Source organism: Tetranychus urticae, chromosome 2 (genome assembly GCF_039701765.1).
Source record: "Tetranychus urticae isolate SD_2017Ah chromosome 2, NJAU_TeUrti_SD_1.0, whole genome shotgun sequence".
Lineage (NCBI taxonomy): Eukaryota > Metazoa > Arthropoda > Arachnida > Trombidiformes > Tetranychidae > Tetranychus > Tetranychus urticae.
In genome coordinates, this window is record NC_142959.1 from 24856808 (window position 1) to 24877302 (window position 20495).

General features: G+C 32.7%; 3 protein-coding genes, 1 long non-coding RNA gene and 1 other non-coding gene across 7 annotated transcripts; 2 read left to right on the forward strand and 3 right to left on the reverse strand.

The window, feature by feature from the left end:
- Positions 1-69: 69 nt before the first annotated feature.
- On the reverse strand, positions 70-14632 carry LOC107360306 (NPC intracellular cholesterol transporter 1). Of its 2 annotated transcripts, XM_015926927.3 has the most exons (7): positions 14209-14632; positions 13082-14036; positions 12366-12491; positions 4233-4881; positions 2256-4158; positions 2062-2175; positions 70-1866 (listed from the first exon to the last, which is right to left on the reverse strand). In XM_015926927.3, the coding sequence occupies exons 1-7, from the start codon at positions 14257-14259 to the stop codon at positions 1567-1569; spliced, it is 4098 nt and encodes a 1365-aa protein (XP_015782413.1). In that variant the 5' UTR covers positions 14260-14632; the 3' UTR covers positions 70-1566. The 2 variants fall into 2 exon arrangements, with proteins under 2 accessions (XP_015782413.1, XP_015782415.1); XM_015926929.3 differs by lacking the exon at positions 12366-12491.
- LOC107360311 (uncharacterized UDP-glucosyltransferase YdhE-like) lies at positions 7916-9354 on the forward strand. Its single transcript, NM_001323100.1, has 2 exons — positions 7916-7962; positions 8055-9354. Exons 1-2 carry the CDS (start codon positions 7916-7918, stop codon positions 9352-9354), a joined length of 1347 nt encoding a protein of 448 aa, NP_001310029.1.
- Positions 14633-14683: 51 nt separating the features above from the next.
- Positions 14684-15963, forward strand: LOC112538671 (uncharacterized). Its single transcript, XR_003081958.2, has 2 exons — positions 14684-15394; positions 15469-15963. It is a non-coding gene; the product is annotated as an uncharacterized LOC112538671 (long non-coding RNA).
- Positions 15209-15280, reverse strand: TRNAP-UGG (transfer RNA proline (anticodon UGG)). Its single transcript has one exon. It is a non-coding gene; the product is annotated as a tRNA-Pro (tRNA).
- Bre1 (E3 ubiquitin-protein ligase Bre1) lies at positions 15953-19694 on the reverse strand. 2 transcript variants are annotated; one of them, XM_015926931.3, is made up of 2 exons: positions 19212-19694; positions 15953-18814 (listed from the first exon to the last, which is right to left on the reverse strand). In XM_015926931.3, the coding sequence occupies exons 1-2, from the start codon at positions 19624-19626 to the stop codon at positions 16176-16178; spliced, it is 3054 nt and encodes a 1017-aa protein (XP_015782417.1). In that variant the 5' UTR covers positions 19627-19694; the 3' UTR covers positions 15953-16175. The 2 variants fall into 2 exon arrangements, with proteins under 2 accessions (XP_015782417.1, XP_015782416.1); XM_015926930.3 differs by having other exon boundaries at positions 19194-19694.
- Between the last annotated feature and the right edge of the window lie 801 nt (positions 19695-20495).

Genomic DNA, 20495 nt, shown 5'->3' on the forward strand with positions numbered 1-20495 from the left:
TTAAACCAATGTAATGACAGTTGAATGTATTAATTTTAAATGTTTGAATGAAAATAAGTCTTTTGGGTCTTTCAATAATATTAAATTATTATTAGATTCATCAGAAAGTAATAACAATAATGGAAAGGCGAAGGTTTTCCAAATGAAAAACAGCAATACAAGAAAACAATGGCCAAGTTATGGAAGAGAGGAAAATGGTTCAAAATAAAAAGGTGCGTGTTGATCAATTGAAATGATTCAATGATTCAGGGAAAGATAGGAAGAGAGAGAGAGAGACAGAAAATAATGGGAGGATGATTATGGGAATGACAGACAAGATGATGCAAAGTGAATGTATCAGGAAATTATTTTCAAGATGGGAACAGAGCAGAGTTTTGGTTGAAAAAAAATAATGTTGGCATATAGAAGATGTGATTATTGCCACCGTGTTTGTTAATTAAGCAACTTAGTCAATAAACTGTTTTTTGATTTAGCTCAGCAAAACCTTAGTGAATAACATTGTAGGTGAATTGTAATTATAAATGATGACGATGATAGTGTGTAAAAATGATCATCACAAGAGTTAAATAATGATAAATTAAGAGGTAATCAGTGAGAAGGGACAATCAATCAATATTTGAAAACACAGGAACATTGAAAATCATTGTAACCATCAAAATTGTCTTTTCATTTGATTATTATTACTACAGCTTATTATTACTAAGTTTTGGTTAAATAGAGCTGAATTGTTGCCAGACAAACAATATGAAGTTGAGTCAATTTGAATAAATTACTTTCCGAGGTGGAGATTGTTTCTGATAATCTTGGCCTAAAATCAATTGATTATTCATCTATTGTTGCCATAAATTTACATTTATGAACAATATTAAGATAACTTGTATCTGTGTTGTTGACTGATAGCTTCAGAACGGATTTGATCACAACTCTTTTTTAACAGTTGATGACAATTATTCATATTGTTTGTTTCTGGTTATGTCACTCTATATTCACATTGAAAGTTTAAATTTCAATCGATTGTTACAATCAGGGAAATAAAGTGATCTACAAATTAAATGGGATTACAACTTATAAAATGTTTACAATATTGATAATGGAAGGTAGAACAAATCATTTGTGATGATCAAATTTACAGTAAATCAAAATATTGAGGCACATTAATCACTTGAGGAGGCGAGAAATCAAAAAAACTGATTGATTATTGAAAATAAATTAAGTTGAATCTTAATTAACAAAAAACACGGAGTACAATTGGTTGAAAATACAAAAAAGGTGAGTTGAAAATGATGGCTTTAGTTTTAAAAGCAGCATTAATTCTTGTTCTATTAACATGGTATTTTTTTCTTCGTTAATCTATCTAACTGCTCATTTGAGCTATCACATTCAGCCATCTAATTAATTTATTTATAATCTTTGCTTTAAATCAATAGCAAACGCTAAGATGAGTCATCAATGGATCTAAATTGTTTGTTGCATGTTTGAATACAATTTTTGCAATGCGCTAATTGGCTGGTAATCATCTTTGATTGTGTCGCTTTTGTTTGATTGAATAAAAAATCTTTAAATCATTCAGCATTTCTCATTTTGTTCCTTCTTTGAGTCATTTTCCCGATATTTGGAAGAGGAAAGTTCAGATGCAACCTGGAATGATGACGATGATTTTGATTTGTTTGCCATTAAAGTAAGCCTCTGTTCATTCAGTGGCGGTCCAATTATACTTAATAATACTGGAAGGAATATTAAACTATGCAATGTTCCCAATAATATGATTCCAAGGTACATTCGGAAATAAAATATTTGGAAAATTTTTGATTTTGCAAACGCTAAAACTAAAATACCACAGTCAGTCAATGTAATACCAGATAGTATCTGAGAGAAGAGAAAAAAGAAAAGAAAAATCAGATTAAATTGTTATATTTTTCAGTGATTAAATTTGTTTGAGTAATTGAAACAAATACAAAAAGCTAATCAAAGATATGATGCATCAATTAAATATAACATGGCCAAAACAGGCAATAAGTTTTAAGAAGGGACGTGAGAAATAAAATAGATAATTATACTTACAGAACTACCCATTGTTGATAAAGCTTCGTGAGCTCTTTGCATTCTGGTTGCGGCAGGTGAAATTGTATACGTTCTCACTAAATGAGAACAAAATTCAACAGAAATTCCAACACCCTAAATTAAGATAAAAAATAAATTAAGTAATTGAAGAGTTTATAAGCTGAAAAGGTGAAGAGTAATTTAGGATTACTTACCACAACCAAATTAACAAGTGAAATTGCATTTAATGAAATATCCCACCAATGCATCATTCCCATCAGATTAACTATTATCATTATAATGGTAAATGCAACTATTGAAGCTGAATAAAAGTCAAGTCCAAAAAATAAATAAGTAACAATGAAAACAGCGCCAATGGAAAGGCTTAAACTTCGTGCTGTGTCACTCCACATAGTTAAGTATTGCTCATAGAAAACATCTGTGAAGCTGTAAGTTCGTACAGTTGCTTTAGTCAAGCCACTTTTTTGCAGTTTTTTAGTCAATTTATCGGCGATTTGACGTGAAATACGAAGAGATTCGTAAAAATCTTTAGATGTTTTAAGGGACTTTCGATAGGCCATTAAGAAGGTTGGACCAGCTCTAAGATCTCCCTTGCTATCTTTAACTAACTTGACTGAACCAGAAAACAAAGCTTTACCACCAGAAAGACACTCTTCACCTGGATTTTGGTTAAGAAAGAAAGGCAAGTATTGGTCAAACTCTTTGCCCATTGGACGTATTCTCATGTCATCGAGGCAGGTTTCACATTCGAGTTCATTGGTTAGGCACTGAGAACCATTTTCATATTTTTTACAGCAAGTGTCACTTCGCAAATATTGATTGTAATCAGATAACCAAAAAGAGGGACGAGAAGCAAGATAACTTTCAGATGTTTTGGTTGAAAAATAGTTCAATATTTTAAGGACTGAATCTTTATCACAAGTAGATTCACCGCAAAGACGATTTTGAGCCACAGGGTCAGAATAGTTGTATCCATCTGTGATCATAAAGTAAACTGGAGGTCCAACCTGGAAGTAACTCTTGTAAAATGCGAAATAGTCCATCATGTAAGAATCATCTGGCATTGAAACTTCTTGCTCCAATCCAATATGAATTTGGTCCAAAGAAACGATGGAGGCACAGAACCACCCACCAAATATAATCAACACAATGAATCGGGTTACATCCTTCAAAAGGAAAGGGGAATAAATGTCACGGAAAAAGCCATACAGCATGCCATTATTGAGATTTGATGATTTTGTTGATTTTTTCGTTTTAATGCAACAAAATACATCAAGTCGATTGGAGGCTTGTCGTCGAGTGTCAAGAACAAATATCGACAAGAAACAAGTCATTTGAAGTATGAAATTAATTACTAAGGCAACAGCAGCGTAAAGTGCAAATATGCGAACTGCAGGCATTGGTGTCAATGCACCAATAAAGAAGCAACTCGACATTGATAGACTTGAGAGAAGCATACTTGGCGCAATCTCTCCGACAACTCGACCAATTTGTTGATTAATAGTTTCATCTGGACGACGCTCGTCTCGTTGAAAGGTTTGTACAAGAATGAAAATATTGTCTACACCAACTGCTAATACCAGGAAAGGGATAACTTCAACAATAATAAGAGTTGCTGGGATTCCAAGGTAGAAAAAGAAACCAAGAGAAGACATGACTGAAAGAAGGACAATCAAAACACCGACAAATCCAAGAGTAAATCGAGCGTCAATGAGAAGAGTATTGATGTTTGAATTTTCTCCAAGAGCCAAAAGAATGTAAACAAACATAATTAAGTAGGAAACACCAATTGTGACAACATCTGATTGACTTTGACGATCAATTTCGTCTTCAATAGATTTCTCGGCTTTAAATGCAATCTTTACGTTGGGGTTTGAATAATTTTTAACCAAATCAAGGAAACCTTGTTCCCATGCAATGGCATCACTGTTTTGCTTTGGATCAGGAAAGTTAAGAATAGGAAATATTATTATAAGAGCTTGAGCTTCTCGATATGTATTATTATTGAAACCTCCAAGAGTTGCTTCTGGATAAATTAGTGGGATGCTTCCATTTTTCATACACAAAAATTTATCGTCACTCAGAATAGTTGGATTACTGTATAAACAAAGAAACAAATAAAATAAGATTAGTTACAATTCAACAATCGATATTTGGCTTAAATCATTTACCTAGGACAACTGACAACTTTGTGAAGGTAATTTTCATCATCAATTTCATTGGGGTCATCATGGAAGTAAGTGAAAACACTTTGAGTTGCACACGTAGATCCTAAGGGTTTGTAGCAAACATCTTTCAATGAAACAGTGTGATCACCATTAGTAACCTGCATATTTTCAATCTCTTTTTGTAATGCGAGAACATCTTTTAAAAATTGTCTTCTAAATGCTGGGCCAAACCGATCAGATTTGACTTTTCCATTGCTGGTATAATTTGCCCTGAAATAAGAGTTATCGGTTGGTGTAGCGATAATCTGTTCAATACGGTGAAATTTAAAGAAATTGCTTTGGAAATATTCCATATCTTGACGAGCTTGACTTCCAGCCGAAACCCATAAATCAACTGGATCAGTCGTTACTTTAATTGTTGCCAATCCACAAGCAAGAATAATACTAGCAACCAATGAAATGACCATTATCGGAATTGGATGATCTGCAACGTAAATTCCCCATCGAGTGAACCATTTTTCAAAAAACAGTTCAAATTGTAATCCTAAGCTCAACTTTTCTTCCGTTGATTTACCATCGGAACTAATGGAGGCCACTTCACGAGATGGACTTGCTGGTGGAGTTGCCGCTGCAATTGGTCCAATGAAGTCATCTATAGAAATTTTGGAAAGGCAAAAAAAGGTGAAAATTAGTTTCTTGGAATTGATTGGAACAAATTTGATAGAAAAGTTAATTGTTAAGGAAATAATTGCTGTAGTATTAAAAAAGCATGCAAAGACAAAAGACGGTGACAGTAAATAAACGTACACTGTGTGTAATTAAAAGTATAAAATAGACATGCGAAACAATAATAGTTAATCAAGCAATTGAATAAGCGCGCATCTAGTTTAAATTAATTGTAAACCATTGATGCAAACATTTAATGAAAGGTAAATGTTGTCAATCAATAGATAAAAATAAATTACAAATATAAATTGTCCTTGGAAAGGTAAGTTTTTTTACGTTTGTTTTGTAACCAAATATTATTGGCAGAGTTTAAGACAACCATCGCATCAACAGTGAAAACAGATAATTTTAATTAGATTTGATTTTTACGTAATTACAATGAAAAAAAGCGTCAACCATTGTCAATGAACAATTGCAAAGTTTTCCTTAACTTCTGTAACATGTTGACAACAGAAATGATTGAATGAAACAATTGCACGTAAAAGTATAAAATTAAATTAACGTTTGCCAATTGATTGTTTGCCTTTTCATTGTTCAAACAAGCAATTAAATTGTTATTAACACGCTGAACGAGAAGGAAAATGTCATAATTAAAGCAATTAATATTTGTTTTTATTGATCAAACTTTTGACTCCATGTGAGGCCTTTATTCAAATTCATGATCAAAGTGAAATCCAACAAATTTTCAATATATCGATACTTTCAGTGTTTCATTGATTATTTGACCAGTTCTGTATCCATGATAGTAACCATTATTATCGGTGAATTAACCATTTACTCGATATGCTATTATTGCCATTTAACTTCAAGGTAAGAGTGATAATTGAAAATAAAAATATAAAGCAATATTTGTATTCATTTTTCATACACAATTGAACCATTGAATCAAATGCATGTAAACATATCTGACTTTACATGCAAATAATACAATGTAGTTGTATTGTTACGATTAAACCCTATGAAGCAATTAATTTGTCATAATTTATAAACTGTCACATAACATTTCCACTAACATTGAAAGATAATTGTTTTTGATTGGAACCAGTAGCCTTGGAAATTATCATTGACCGATTTAATAATTGAAATAATTAAAAATGTTAACTTTGACTGTTGACAAGGGTTATTGAATTGTTGTAACAAAGTCCAGTTTGAATGGTTAATAAAGGTACATTTTGATAAAAGACTGACAACAATTTTTAGAGGAATTAAATTCAACAAAACCCTTAAGATGGACAAAATTAAAAACAATTTTCTTGGTGAAATGAGAATTTTCAGTCTCTCAACTCTTCAGACACAATTTTGTATACAATTAGTCAATCAAAGCCTTTTATTATCCCATTAGAAACTATATTAAACTATTTTTTACCTCTTTATAATCATTTACAAAAGGTTAATTCGGGCCATGGACGTTCAATTGAGTCACAATTGAAGGACAATCAGTGATCTAACATGATGAAACAGTCAATCGTACAAAATGATTTTTAAAAAGGGAAACCTAAATCAACCTCAAGATTGGTTTATTCAATAAATCTATCATTTTACCAAAAATAAACTTAACAATGAATAAAATTTTGAAACCTTTTGATAATAGTATTGTAAGTTATGCTTAATGTGACATAATATTGACAGTAAGGTTACAATTATGCTGCAAAAATTACAACGATTTTGAATTTTCCCTGAAATGTTTTCCTTTTTTTCCTTCAACATGGACAATCAATGTAATCTTTGTTAATTTTGAAAATACAATTTTTCCTCTGTAAGAATCACCATAAGCTGTAATTTAATAAACTGTAAACCGGTTGGACAAGTCAGTGACGGTTTCAGTGAAACCAAAGAAACCAGACTTTTTACAGGTAGAGGTTTGGGTTGATGGGCTATAAAAAAAGTTCAGGTTCCGTTTGAAAAAAAGCCAAAAAATGTAGATAACAAGAAATAGCTGAAGTAAAAGTAACAAAACTTGAGGTCAATATAAGTCAAGTTAAGTTTACAGATAGCTTTACAAATGTAGCAATGGTTTGATAAGTTTCACTTTTACTGGTTTCCATCATCAATCAACATTATCATCTCCTTAGTAACATGAATCATTTTTTATTTTATATTTCAACTCGCCACTATTTACACACACACAAAGACAATATAATGTATAACAGCACGAAAATGTAATAATAATAGGTAAAAAGACAGGTAAATAAAGGGTGTTACGATTAACAAAGCTAAGGTGGAGATATGAAAGGTGTATTTAATAACGTCAATGATTAAAGATGCTTCCAATTAGCTAATCAGTTTTTTTTAAAATGACAATCCAAATCCATCTTAATGTTTAGTTTCAAATGAATCGAGATTATCTTTAATCACTTCACTTTGAATTAGAGATGAAAAGAAGTGAGCTTCATCTTGATAAACTTGGATAGACATTTTATAGCAATCAATAGATTTCATTTTTTGAGTAATATTAAATTATAGTGTGTCATAATAATGTTACAATATTGAATCACTACATGTGAGATATTGATTGATAAGACCCTCGACTCCGGATTTTCGTCTTAACCATGAATATCTCACATGCGGTGATCTAACATACTAATCACAACATACTTTATCAGTACAGTTACTTGGTACTGACAAAGTACTGATCTTGGAAACATTTTATCTCAACTTCATCCTAAAATCAATCCTACAATCTTTTCTTGGATTTATTAAAACAATAGACAAGCCATGGGATCATTTGACTAACGATGCCATGAGTTGAAAGTATGATTCGGATGAAGTTCGTTCGAACTCTTTCAAGAGTATTGAAATAGTCTTAATCAGGGATTCAATTCAAGGCTAAAAGATCAGAGATTTTGAAACAATGATAACTCGTAAGTATATAAATATGTCTTTTCAGATTAGGCGAAACATTCAAACTCGAAATTTTGATATTTGTGCTTATTTAGTTACTTCTTTGCATTGAACCAGAAATGACCGGTAAAACAAAGTATCGTTTTCTTATTTCAAGCATCGATGCGTAAGTAATTCATTATTCTTAATTAGCTGCATAATTTAACTAATTAAACAATTGTACTCAATTAAATTTTAAAACATTCACTTATTCAATAGATTCGGACACATCAACTGCACACTTGCTTTGGGCGAAATCCTTGCTTCATACGGTCATGAAGTAACATTTGCTAATCGTCTTCACCACAAGAAGCTTGCTGATAAACGAAACTTCAAGTTCATTCCTTTTGATGAAAAACTCTTTGAGAATGTTCGACCTGCCTCAGCACCGGAATGGTTCGATGGATATTTACACAAATTTCGTTCTGATGCATTATCAATCTTCAAAGATTGGACATCAGAAGAAAGCGAAATTTTCGGCTCAATCGTTAATGTATATAGACGCAACAGTATTGCATTAGAAGCTATATTCAAAGAAAATGCAGATAATTTCGACTTGTTCATTGGTGATTTCGTTATGATGAATCCAGCCTTTCATAAAGCACCTTTTCCATGTGCACTGCTTCTCTCAATGAACCCACTTCCTCTCTATCCTAATGGACCTCCAGCATGGTCAGGTTTTTCAGTGAAGGAAAAAGACACTGAAAAGTGGAGTAAATTCAGAGAGTTGGGCGGTGTTGCTTCAAAAATTTTCCGTGAAAATTTATATTCTTGGTGGCGATCTACTGGAACTCCTTTGCCTACTATTCAAGATGCGACACTCGAGAATTGGTTTTATGCTGAACCTGAACAACTTGGAATTTATCATTATCCTGAACTTTTAGATTACCATGAAATAGGTCCAATAAAGTCTGATAAATGGATTCGTTTGGATTGTGCTATTCGCGAACCAGATAATGTGGAACCATTTGTTATCCCTGAATCATTGAAGCATTTACCAGGAAAATTGATTTACTTTTCACTGGGTTCATTAGGGTCAGTTCAAATAGATTTGATGAAAAGTTTCATTAAAATCTTATCGAAATGTCCTCATCGTTTCATCGTCTCTAAAGGCCCGAAAGGAGATCAACTTGAATTAGGACCAAACATGTGGGGTGAGAATTACGTCAATCAAATAGGTATTCTTGAGGTTGTTGATTTGGTTATAACTCATGGAGGCAACAATACATTTTTGGAAACAATTTATGCTGGAAAACCTTTGATTGTAATTCCCTTTTTCATGGATCAACCTGATAATGCTCAACGAGCAGTTGACTGTGGAATCGGTTCTCGAATCAATCTTTATGAAATTGATGAAGTGAAAGTTTTAAAAACTATTGAAGAAACATTATCGAACCCATCATATGCTGACAAGATAGCAAAAATATCTGCTTCCATGAAATCACCGGAAAACAGAGATAATATTGTCAAAAAGATAGAAAATTTCCTCGAAAATTATCAAAATAGATCAACTAATTAAGTAAAATGGGATCTTAGTGAATAAATAATCTTTTCATTTCCATGAGTCTAAATCTCTTGACTATCAAACATCTTGCGGTTTACGGTCGACTCCGCCTCGCGTCTTAATGCTACTCCAATGAACGGATCCAACTAATAGTTGATTGTTTATCATGTTAATGTTCAAATTAATCAGATGATACGTCAAAAGTGAAAATTAGATAAACTGTAAGAATTGCAATGAGTTTACACTTGACAACATTTCAAGTTGAGTTGACAATAAAAAGGCAGAAATTGCTTGAAATGGAAAAATTGAAAGAAAAGAAAGAGATGATAAGTACTTTATCCAAGTTGATGATCAACTTCATCATGGTAGTCATCATAACCACTAACTACATGAAATCATGAAAATTGCTTCAAGTATTAAAAAAGAGTAAGAACTTGATCTCGAAATTTTTCACTTTCACTTTCAATTTGACTTTCATTTTTGCTTCCATCTGAAAACAAGTTTAAGATCCACTTTTGATCAACATCACCACCATTATCATCATCATCAACATGATTATCATCCTGAATAGTAACGAATTGAGGACAAACTAATCCTTTCATATTTGTACTTTTTAATGAACAAAAAAGTTAATTTGATTAATACATGTAAAAATGAAGGGAAGCAATTTTTTCAAGGGAAGTAAAAAAACAGTTTTTTATGTCAGTAAGCAAATGATTTCAAGAATACAGCCATGAAAATCAAGTTGAACCTCGATAACTTATCATCATGCATATTGTTTTACAAGTAAATCAATGGTCAATCATTTAAGAATCAATTGATCATCATAATGGTGAAAAACGACAATTACTACAACATTACCAAGAGTGTTTGTTTTAAACAAACTAACTTGCCTGATCAATCCTTGATTAACCATTGATTAACCAGACAATACAGCAAATGATTAGGTTTTAAATTCATTTTTTCATGGCTCTTTTAATGTCTGCATGGAAATAATAAATTTCAAGATTTATAAGCATCTTTTACTTCACTGGAGATCCTCATGATAATATTAAAAGACCTTGACAAAGCTGAGTTGGAAATGAAAATTGTAATAACAAGCAATGTAAACACCCAGTGACGTGAAACAAGCTGAATGTATATATTTTTTTGCTTAACTTTAACATTTTCTGTTGGGCTAAATAGCAACTCTTTTAATCATGAAAAATATACATTGGAATCATAATGTGTTTGGATGTTTGGAAGAAAAAACAAGTTGAACAACTGAACAGAAAAGTGTTTTTGCTTAAGAAAGTGAAGGAAGAGTTGATGAGACTTGAACCTTGATTGTTGATTATCAATATGATATTTAAATTTTCAAGGAATTTCCAGGATTAAATTTCTGGTTAAATGATTGGATTTTGTTTTGTCTCAGTTTAGGTAAACCCAATCAATTTTACATGGGAATGTTTCAAATGAGTAAATGAATGAACCTGAAAATGTATTTCAAGTTTTGTTTACATTTTTCATTGTGTGCCAAAGACACCTTTATATTTAGTCAAGTACTTGAGGCACTTGAGTTTGAGTTTTTCCTGGTTTATTAAACTGATTTTTTACACAAATTTTGGTCATGATTTATGCTTGGTTTATTTGCTGATCAATTGCCCTAAACTGTTAAGTAAACAGATAAAGATTGTGATTGTTGTTTGGATCATTAGTCATTTCAATTGACACTTTGATTTTGAATCAATCAATTTGATCAAGGTAAATATAGTAAGATTACTTTAATTGCTTGAAATGAGACAAAAATTGTAAGATAATGTTGGCTATTAATGGAGGTGAATATTATTGTCTGTTGTTATCGATTGATTCTGAGTGAAGAAACAAGACACTCAAAGGAAGATATTTTGTCTGATAAATTATGTAATTGCTATTAGCAACAGTTTCCTGGAAATTCCAATACTTGATTAAAGTTACAAACAATTAACTCTCAGCTAACTGCGAAATTAATTTTTGTATTTTAATAACTTGAGCTATCAAAGAGTCTAACAAGACTTTAGTTTTGTAAAGCTTTTTGTAACTGCCTAAGAATCAATCGATAATATGAATATGTTGTTAACAGCTATTAACGATGATTGTAACAATTGTAATTCTAGGTCAAACGTTTGCTAGATTGTTGAATGAAAAAATGACTGAGATCGATAAAGTATTTTCAGCAATATAAATCATGATTCAAGAAGCTGAAGTTTTACCTTCTTCAAGGTGTAACTTTAGATTGTAAAAAAAAACAAAATCATCTTAATCTAATGGTTGCTTGAAATTGACAATTATGGGTGAATGAATTGCAATTGAAAATCAACAAAAGGTGAAAACAATAAAAAGTAATAAAATTGAAGGTAAAAGTTGTAAATCGGAAAGTGAATGATTTCGGTGAAATCAGGGGTTATCCGGATGTTGGCAGGGGTCAGTGAAATTACAAAGGATTTTGTGAACAAGTTTTTCATATCAATTGGGCTTGAGTTGAATTAAACTCTGATTGATGAACAAAAATTAGGGGAAAAGGAAGAGTTGGCAGAAGAAAAGATAATTTCAATGAAAGTCGCATTAAATTTCAATTGAAATTAATGAAATATGAGGAAATTAAAATCATCAATTAAAGTTATTGCACAGCAAAAAGGGTGAAATCGGATGATATTGAAACAGAGTTATTGGGAAAAGGATGAAGCAAAAAATTGGCATAAAGCATAATGTCGATGGATTATCATTGACTCTAATATGTTTTAAATTAAGGTTGCTTTAAAGGTAATTGTAAGACGAAAAATAAGGTTAAAATGAGCAAAAAAATGGATACAAAAGCAATACAGCAAACAAGTGATTGAACGTAGTGTACATTTACCCAATAGAGTTACATAATAACTATCGAGGATTGTGTTGGTGAAAAAAGCGAAATTAAAAGTACGGTAAAGCAGACAAAAAAATGTGATTAAATGCTGGTTATGTGATTACTACGAAAAGCACAATGGAAAGTTAACTCAACGAAAACCTACTTTTGAACAATCCTTCATTTTCAAGAGGTTCATTCTCTTCGGCTGAGCCATCAGTGAGAAATGGTGAAAGTGATCTTGCTATGTTTCTATTTATTTCCAGATTTAAAGTGTCTGGATAGTTTTTACCTAAATTAGATCAGGGATTACCATAAATAAAAGAGACCAATCGATGTTTTGGATGTACAAATTGAATAAACCCAAAGAATTAATGTAAATAGAACACAGGAAAGTGGGTAGGAAGAAAAGGTGGAGTGTGGTGAGTCAAAGATGTACAGTAATACAGGTAATGAGGAATCTTTTTTCTTGGTTAAGTTTTTTCAAAGACACCAGTTCGTGTTTATCAACTAGAAAAGGTCTAAAATTTTGAGCATTTTCGAGAGTAATTTAAAGCTCAGATTATGGGTTAAGCTAGTGACTTTCATTGTTCAAATGGTTCAGTTTTAGAGCCCAAAAATGGTCTTGATTGGAAACAGACTCGGCATTGTAAGCTATTCCTACGCAGCCTCATTATCTGAGGTATTACTGTACAGGGTATTTAGATAGTTTATGCCATGGGGTAAAATGTACGAGAAATTGTTTTCATTTTTTATTCGGAAAACCTTGCGATTTATTGGGTACGATTGCACACAGGTTTGTGCTTGCATTTCCCCTTGGAATAAACTTTCTAAATGCCAGAGGAGAGAGAATGAAGGACTAATGGTTGAAGATTTACTTACGAGAGAGTGATTTGTTTTTCTTGAGAAATAGGTTTATAAAATAAACTGAGCTTGTGCTAAATATTAAAGCAAAGAGTAAATAGCCGATTATAGCAGCTGCTGGATGTCCAAAGAAAGTGAAAGGTTCTGGTGGTGGCGGAAGTTTTCGGGCACTTCTGGGAAGTACATCAATAGCACAGGTTTGCTCACAGTCGGAACAGCTACATGGGTCAAATCCAAGGCCAATACTTTTATGGCAAGGAATTGGCTGAGCGGACATGGGATAAAATTTTAGCCCATCATTCGTTGTTATTTGTGTCTCTTGAGTGAATGTGAAGTTTATTTGTACTGGTGAATGTCCTCCTGATCGATGTGAAAGTCCCATGAAATTCAACCATTTTCTGTAGGTACATTCACCATCATCGGTGATACCGCACATAATGGTTAAGGCAGGAAGGTTAAGAGGAGTTTGGACAGATTTACATGACTGATGAAGACCTTTCGCAAATGTTTCAGACATAAAATAAGTTGTATTTTGAACTTGCAGTTTTTCCGGCGATGATTCTAAAGGTACCACTTTTGTAATGTTTATGAATTGACTTTGTCGTGATGAACAGGTCATCTCACAGAATATTTGCTTCCAATTATAAAAACAAGATGGACATCGGCCCAGAAATTGGTTAGGTGCTTCATAAGATTTCTCTAAAGCATCAATCTGTTCCAGTGAACAACAAACTGGTGGGTTATCATTATTAAGGAATAGATTGGGACACAATTCTTTGAGTGTAGCTCTGTATGTTTCATTTGCGATGGGTTGCGGCGTGTGAGGTTCATAACATGGTATTGGTGATTGAAAAGTTCCACCGTGGCCGCAAATACCACCGAGAACACATTTAGCTTCTGGTGAAGATGGCAAAGCTTGAGCTTGTAAAGGCGAGGTTGTGGGTTGAGTTAAAGATGATTCACCGGTAACAATCTGTAGCAACATAAACAAGGGAAACATTTAGTTTAGTCCAAAGTAATAAACATTGGTTAATCAAGTACATAATTTATTAAATTAAACCAGATAACGCGATCAGTAAAATTAATATCAGAGAAGAAAGTCAATAAAGACAAGGGCATATGTAAGTTATAAAAAATTAGCTTACCTTAAGAATAAGAGTAACCAAAATAGAAGTAATGGTAATTTTTGAATCCATTTTTACACTAGCTTGTATTACACCAATGTCATTAATTAGTTCACTTTTAGTTAACCAATTACTTCACAATTGGACACAAGCACAAACAAAACAATATCAACAAAAACAAATTTCGATGAAAAAAAAGACTCTCTGATTTACACAGGCATGTGAAAAAATGAACAGGTTACCTTTTTGGTAAAAACTAGAGAAGTGAAAAGAAAAATATGATAAAAATATACTAACTATAGGATTGAAACAATTTAATTTGACTATCTTTCAATTGAATGGATTGTCTGCTGTTTGAATTAACACAAAAGGAAAATTAATCCCAATCAAAACAACTAACCAAACAAAATCAGTTACACTACCCAACACTCAACAGTAAATTCAAACATATCATTAATAGTAGAGAAACTTGCCGCTAGAAGCTTTACTTTCTCCCTTTTCTGACTGGAAAAACATTTTCTCATTTTCTTCATGAAAATGTCATGAGGTTTAACTCACTTCACTTTTTACTCACTTTTATCTTCATCTTCTCTTTCATTACCTCTTTATTTGTTTTTTATCTTTCTATTTGCCTCATCTTAAAGTTCATAAGATCAGGTCAACTTCGGCGTTTTATATCTTGTCGTTACTTCACCTTGATTTGAAAGGTTAACCAAGTTGAAACCCTGTTAATGTTGCTTGTTTCATGTACAGTTGTTGTTGATGATGATAGTGATGATGAAGAGGAGAAAAGATTGACCATACAATCAGGTCAACTTGGCCAGTTTCAATCTTGATGTTAACTGTAAATTGAAAGGTTAACCAAATCCTGTTGATGATCATTTTCATGATGGTGTTAATGATGTAGATGGTAATGACGACGATAAGGATTAACCGGAAATAATTTCATTTGCAAAAAGGAGACAAAAAATAGTGAATCGAAGAAAAAGGAAGCGATTCGGAATTGAAATGACCAAAAATCGGGCCTGACCGGGATTTGAACCCGGGACCTCTCGCACCCAAAGCGAGAATCATACCCCTAGACCATCAGGCCGCCATATAAGAACATCGCTTAAAATGTTATATAATCATTTTCCACGCGCTTTTCAACTGTTTCTTTATATTTCCATATATTTCATTAAATTTTATTATTCAAATCGATTCGGCAGTAAGTATTTAATCTAAATTGATAAATTAATCATAAAGAGTTGAACTGATAAGAAACTATTCTGATTTGCTTAGGTAACCACTTGACTAACAAGTGACTTGAAAGTGACTTGAGTCTTTGGCTTCTTGCTTGTCAATTGTCCATTGAGATTTTGGCTCCTACTGAATCCAAACCATTCCCCGCCATGAGTCTACAACCTTTTCCTCCAGAGAAATTTACTTTTTGCCCAACACACACCAACCTATTCCGACCGTCTCTACTAATGGCTGTATAATTAAGCGCTGGTGATGGATCAAATTGAAGTATTAGCTTATTATTTGATGGCGAGATTTTTTTCGATCTTTAATTCTGTCTACTTGTTTGATATTTTCATTTATTGTGCTTTTACCGTTTGGTGTGAATGGTGTGAACCCGAATTTCGTTCTTTTGGTTAACTCAATGTTTATCCATTTTCGTATTGAATTTGGTTTTTGAAATGTTGCAGTTGCTGCTTATGATTGATATTTGTGAAACATTTGACATAAAAGCAGATATTCAATATAAAAATTGTGATTCGTATTGTAAAGAAATGAGAATTATTTTTATTTATCTGTAATTTTTTTTCAACTTTTAAAAATGCTTACAAGGGAAGAAAAAATGGGAAGAGAAATTAATTTTATAATAGTATTAAGGGAATAAAGAATAGAAATCGAGAGAAGAAAAAAATAGATGAAGTGTGAGAGAAAAAAGCGAAGAGGAAAGAGTAGAGGATATATTTGCAGATATTTATGGACAATAAATACTAACCCAAGTACAGTCTATGGAAATCGTTGGCACCAAAAAGTGCATTACATTTAGGACATTTCCTTTGCCTAGTTTCGTACCTGGTTTTTAGACATTCATAACAAAATACATGGAAACATTTTGTCAGTACAGCGTCTTTACGATTAGTTTTACAAGATGGACAAGTTAATTGGGATTTATATTCTTTAATTTCCTCTTGTAACACTTCATCTGCTGTTGTCGCTAGTTCGAATTTCTTGGCTCTTTCATATAATCTTCGCCATGTCATCACTTCCTCTTGAAGTCTTTGATTCTTAAATGCTTCTTGTTGTAAAGTTGACGTTTTATCTGCCACAGTAGCTTGCGCTTCTTTCAATTGACTTAAATATTTATCCAAATGTAGCTTTAAATCTGCTGCTGATTGAGCCGATTCAATGGCTTTACGGCGATTTTGTTCCATGGCCTGTTGCGTTAAACTTAATTCTTTTTCTACAGTGGATAAATTATTTTGTAACAATCTTTCTTTCTCTTCCAATTTTCTGACCACTTGGTTTTGTGCTTCCACTTGAGCTTTTAAATTGATTACTTGTAGGTTAAGATTTTCTTTCTCCTCCTTGAGTAAATTTAAGATCCCTTGAGACTTGATTCTTTCGGACATTAATTTAAAATTGGCATCATCTTTTTCTCGTAACTGTTGCATTAAACGTAAATTTTGCTCTTGCATATCTTCAAAAGCATTACCGGTCACCTCCATCTCATTTAATAGAGCTTCATCCTCTTGTTTTTGAGTTGCTAACAGTTTTTGTAACTGTTGAATACTTTCCTTGTACTTGGTTATTTCTCTCTGTGTTTCCTCATCGGTATATTTTCTTCGATCACGTCTGTCAGATTCCTGGTATTTAGCTAATTGTTTCTTTAATTCTTCAACTTCCATTCTACTTTTCTTTTCTGCTGTCATCAGGGCAACTTTATCCCTCTGATCCCTTTGACTGTTTTTGTACATTTCTATCACCAATTTCATATCTTTGTTTTGTTGAGTAACCGCTCTAAGTTGCTTTTGTAGGTCTTTAATTATTAAATCAGGCTCAAGTCTTCTACCACTGCTACTATTACTGTTCGTACTAATACTAATTCCGCCTGGGTTTCCACCAACAGCGGTACTTTCATTTTTTTCATGACTAATTCCAGCGCGAGGTGTGGTTGCTTTTTCACTTATATCACCGGAATCCTCTTTTTTAATATGATGGTGATTCGATCGATGAGTATGGCTAGAAGTATGTGAATGACTTGAAATAGGAATGTTACCAGACGTTGTTGTGGTTGTTGTTGATGATGAAGAGCTCGAATGAATATTGATCTGACTATTATCTTCACGTTCTTTTTTGATTGTGACAGTAGTGTCATTAATGCTGCTTGACTCGTCAGGTTTTTTCTCATCAACTTCTTTGATCCCTTCTTTAACGATGCCCAGATCTGATCCGGAATCAGTTCTCTGTCTTTTAGTCGGCGGATCCTCACTATTTTCAACATCAGGCTCAGTTTTAATATTCATTTTGATATTTGCGTTAACAGGTTGACTAACATTGTTACTAGTATCAGTACTGCTATTGGTAGTGTTGGTATTATTGTTGCCATTGTTGTTGTTATTGATACTAATGTTGGCGTTATTACTGTTGGTACTAGATGTTAAATTTTGATGTTGAGTTTCACAAGTGTGTTTCAATTTATTTAAATCATGTTGAGCTTCTTTGAGACGACGCTTATACCTTAGGGCTTCCCCTTTTAATTGGGTATTGTGATTTTGAAGGCTTGTAATTAAATGTCTCATCTCCTTGTTGATAGGACCCGTTTGTTCATTGGCAGCAATTGCTTGTTCAAATTCAATCCTCAGCATTTCATATTCCTTTTTAACTTGCTCCAATTGATCTTCTAATTGAATAATCTCAGTTCTAAGTCTTTTTTGCATCACGAGTTCTTCTGATTCCATGTGTTCAATTTGACGAAGGTGATCATTTTTCGATTTAATCATCATATTTCTAGTTTCTTCTAGTTGTGTCTTAAGATGCATGGATTCATTATAAAGCACAGAGAAATGGGATTGAAGACATTTATATTCAACAGTTTCCACAACAACGGATTCAGGCAAGGTTTGAAGGTCCATTTTTAACTTTTCAATCAATGTCAAAGCATCTTTATGAGCAGAGTTCAAAGTTTCAAGTTCATTTAATCTTTTATTGGCCAATTCTTTATACTCTTCCAGTTCCTTCTGCATATCTTCAAATTTAGTATGATTGACATTATCACGACTTTTTGCACTTTTTCCATTAGAGCAAAAATCATAGTCACCACCGGACATCTGGATTGTTTGCAGTTTCTCGCGAGCTTCTTGTAAATGTTCTTGCAACCTGATCTCTTTGGATCGAGTACGATTAAGCTCAAATTCTAGATCGTCTATTCGAGCTTTTAACTCATCATTTCTGGCTTCCATTGATTCCACGCTATCCTTCATTTCACTAAATTTGAGGCTCATCTTATGGTGTTTCTCATGTAAAGATGTAACCAAGGCATTAAGATTTTTATTTTCATTTTGCAATTCTTGGTTGGCTTTTTTAACAGCCTCATCAAGACTAGGAGTACTCTCACCATTATCAGTGTCACCTAAGACAAAAAAAGAGAAAAAATAAATATGAAGAGAAAGAGTAAATAGAAAAGAAAAGAGAAACCAATTGACAGGCTATTCTTGTTCACCGGTTAGATGATTGGTAAAATTAGTTGGGATTGAAATCAAATCACATCAAGCCTGAAAACAGGCCAATCAGATGGGTATAAAAATATAGAAGCAAATAAAGATGTTAAGATGATTTAAAAAAGCTAATGATGAGCAAAAGGTTAACATAGGAAAAATAAGTGTTTTACCAGAAAACAAAGCTAGAGCTCAGCATCATCAACCCTATTTAACAGTTGCAAAATCATCTTAAATCAAGAGAACATGAAATGATTTCTTTTGAATTAGGGAAGGAATAGGTTGATAACATACCGTCACCAATGTTTTTACCTTTCAAAGCAAAGGTTATTTTCTCATTTCTTTGTACAATTCTGTCAAAGGTGGCGATTACTTTACTAACAGCTCTCTTTGACACTTCAACCCGCTGTCGAAGATTCTCCTCCAACTCATCCTTATCCCAATTAGATAATTGTGATATAAAACTGGTGGTAGCTTCATTCTCATTGTCATTCTCTTGCTGGTCAGAGGTTTCGGCATCAAACCTTTGTAACAGGATCCTTAAATCTTCATTTAATTGGTTCCAATATCGGTTAATAACATAAACAATGGCTTCTGCTGATGTTTGTTTCTTTTCCAGTTGTTCTATCCGTTGTCTTAAATCAGCTTCGACCTTGGTTTTAGTCTCTAATCGTTCACCAAGCTTTTTATTCTGAAATTTAAGAATCTTAATGTCAAACTGTTCCATAATTGGCAAACAAATAAAATTAAATTAATTAAGTTAAACATTTGAGATCAAATAAAGCAAAAGAAAAATGGAAACATTAGTAAATGCAGAGACATTCCCTTTTTTCCTTCTTTCAGAAAAGCAAAGTAACAAGAGGGGACAACAACTCATTACTTCCGGTTCCTTCCTTTAATAATCACAAAAATCAAGTTATTAAATTAATTGTGAACTTATTAGCCAATTGTTTTCATGGGAAAATCAAATAAAACATTATCCAACAACCTCTTAGGAAGATTTAATCCAAAAAATCAAAAGACCAATTTCCAAGTTGATTGAGTCCATTTCATGGTTTCTTACAAGTGTTAACGCATTATATCTATTTTAGATCACTAATCTGAAGTCTCAACTATACAAACTAAAGTAGCATCCATTAAAAATTACATGAATAACGACTGCGGTTCATCTCGTGCTGAAATGTCGGAGGAAGTGGATATCGAAACTCTGCAAGCCAAAATCCGATTTATGGAAGTCAGACTATCACGTATCGAGGAACAAATGAGACCGACAACGAACTTCAAGGACATGGCCTCACAGAATGAGACAGCTTTGTCGCACGTTAGGATTTTGATAAAAGAACATATAAATTTGATTGATCAGAGTAAAGCTGAAATTGCAGCCGATTTCAACAGGTTGAACATGAAAGTTGAACAGGCAAGAAACCCAAATCAGGGTAATCCATACAATCGATACAATTGAAGGACTAAAATTATCAAAATTAAAGGAAAAAACTCTCGAAATGAGCAAATTCATCTTTCATCCCATGTTAACTTGAATCACGATTAATGCTGCCTTTTTTGATATCAAATATTAAAAAGTTATGTTAAGTTGAA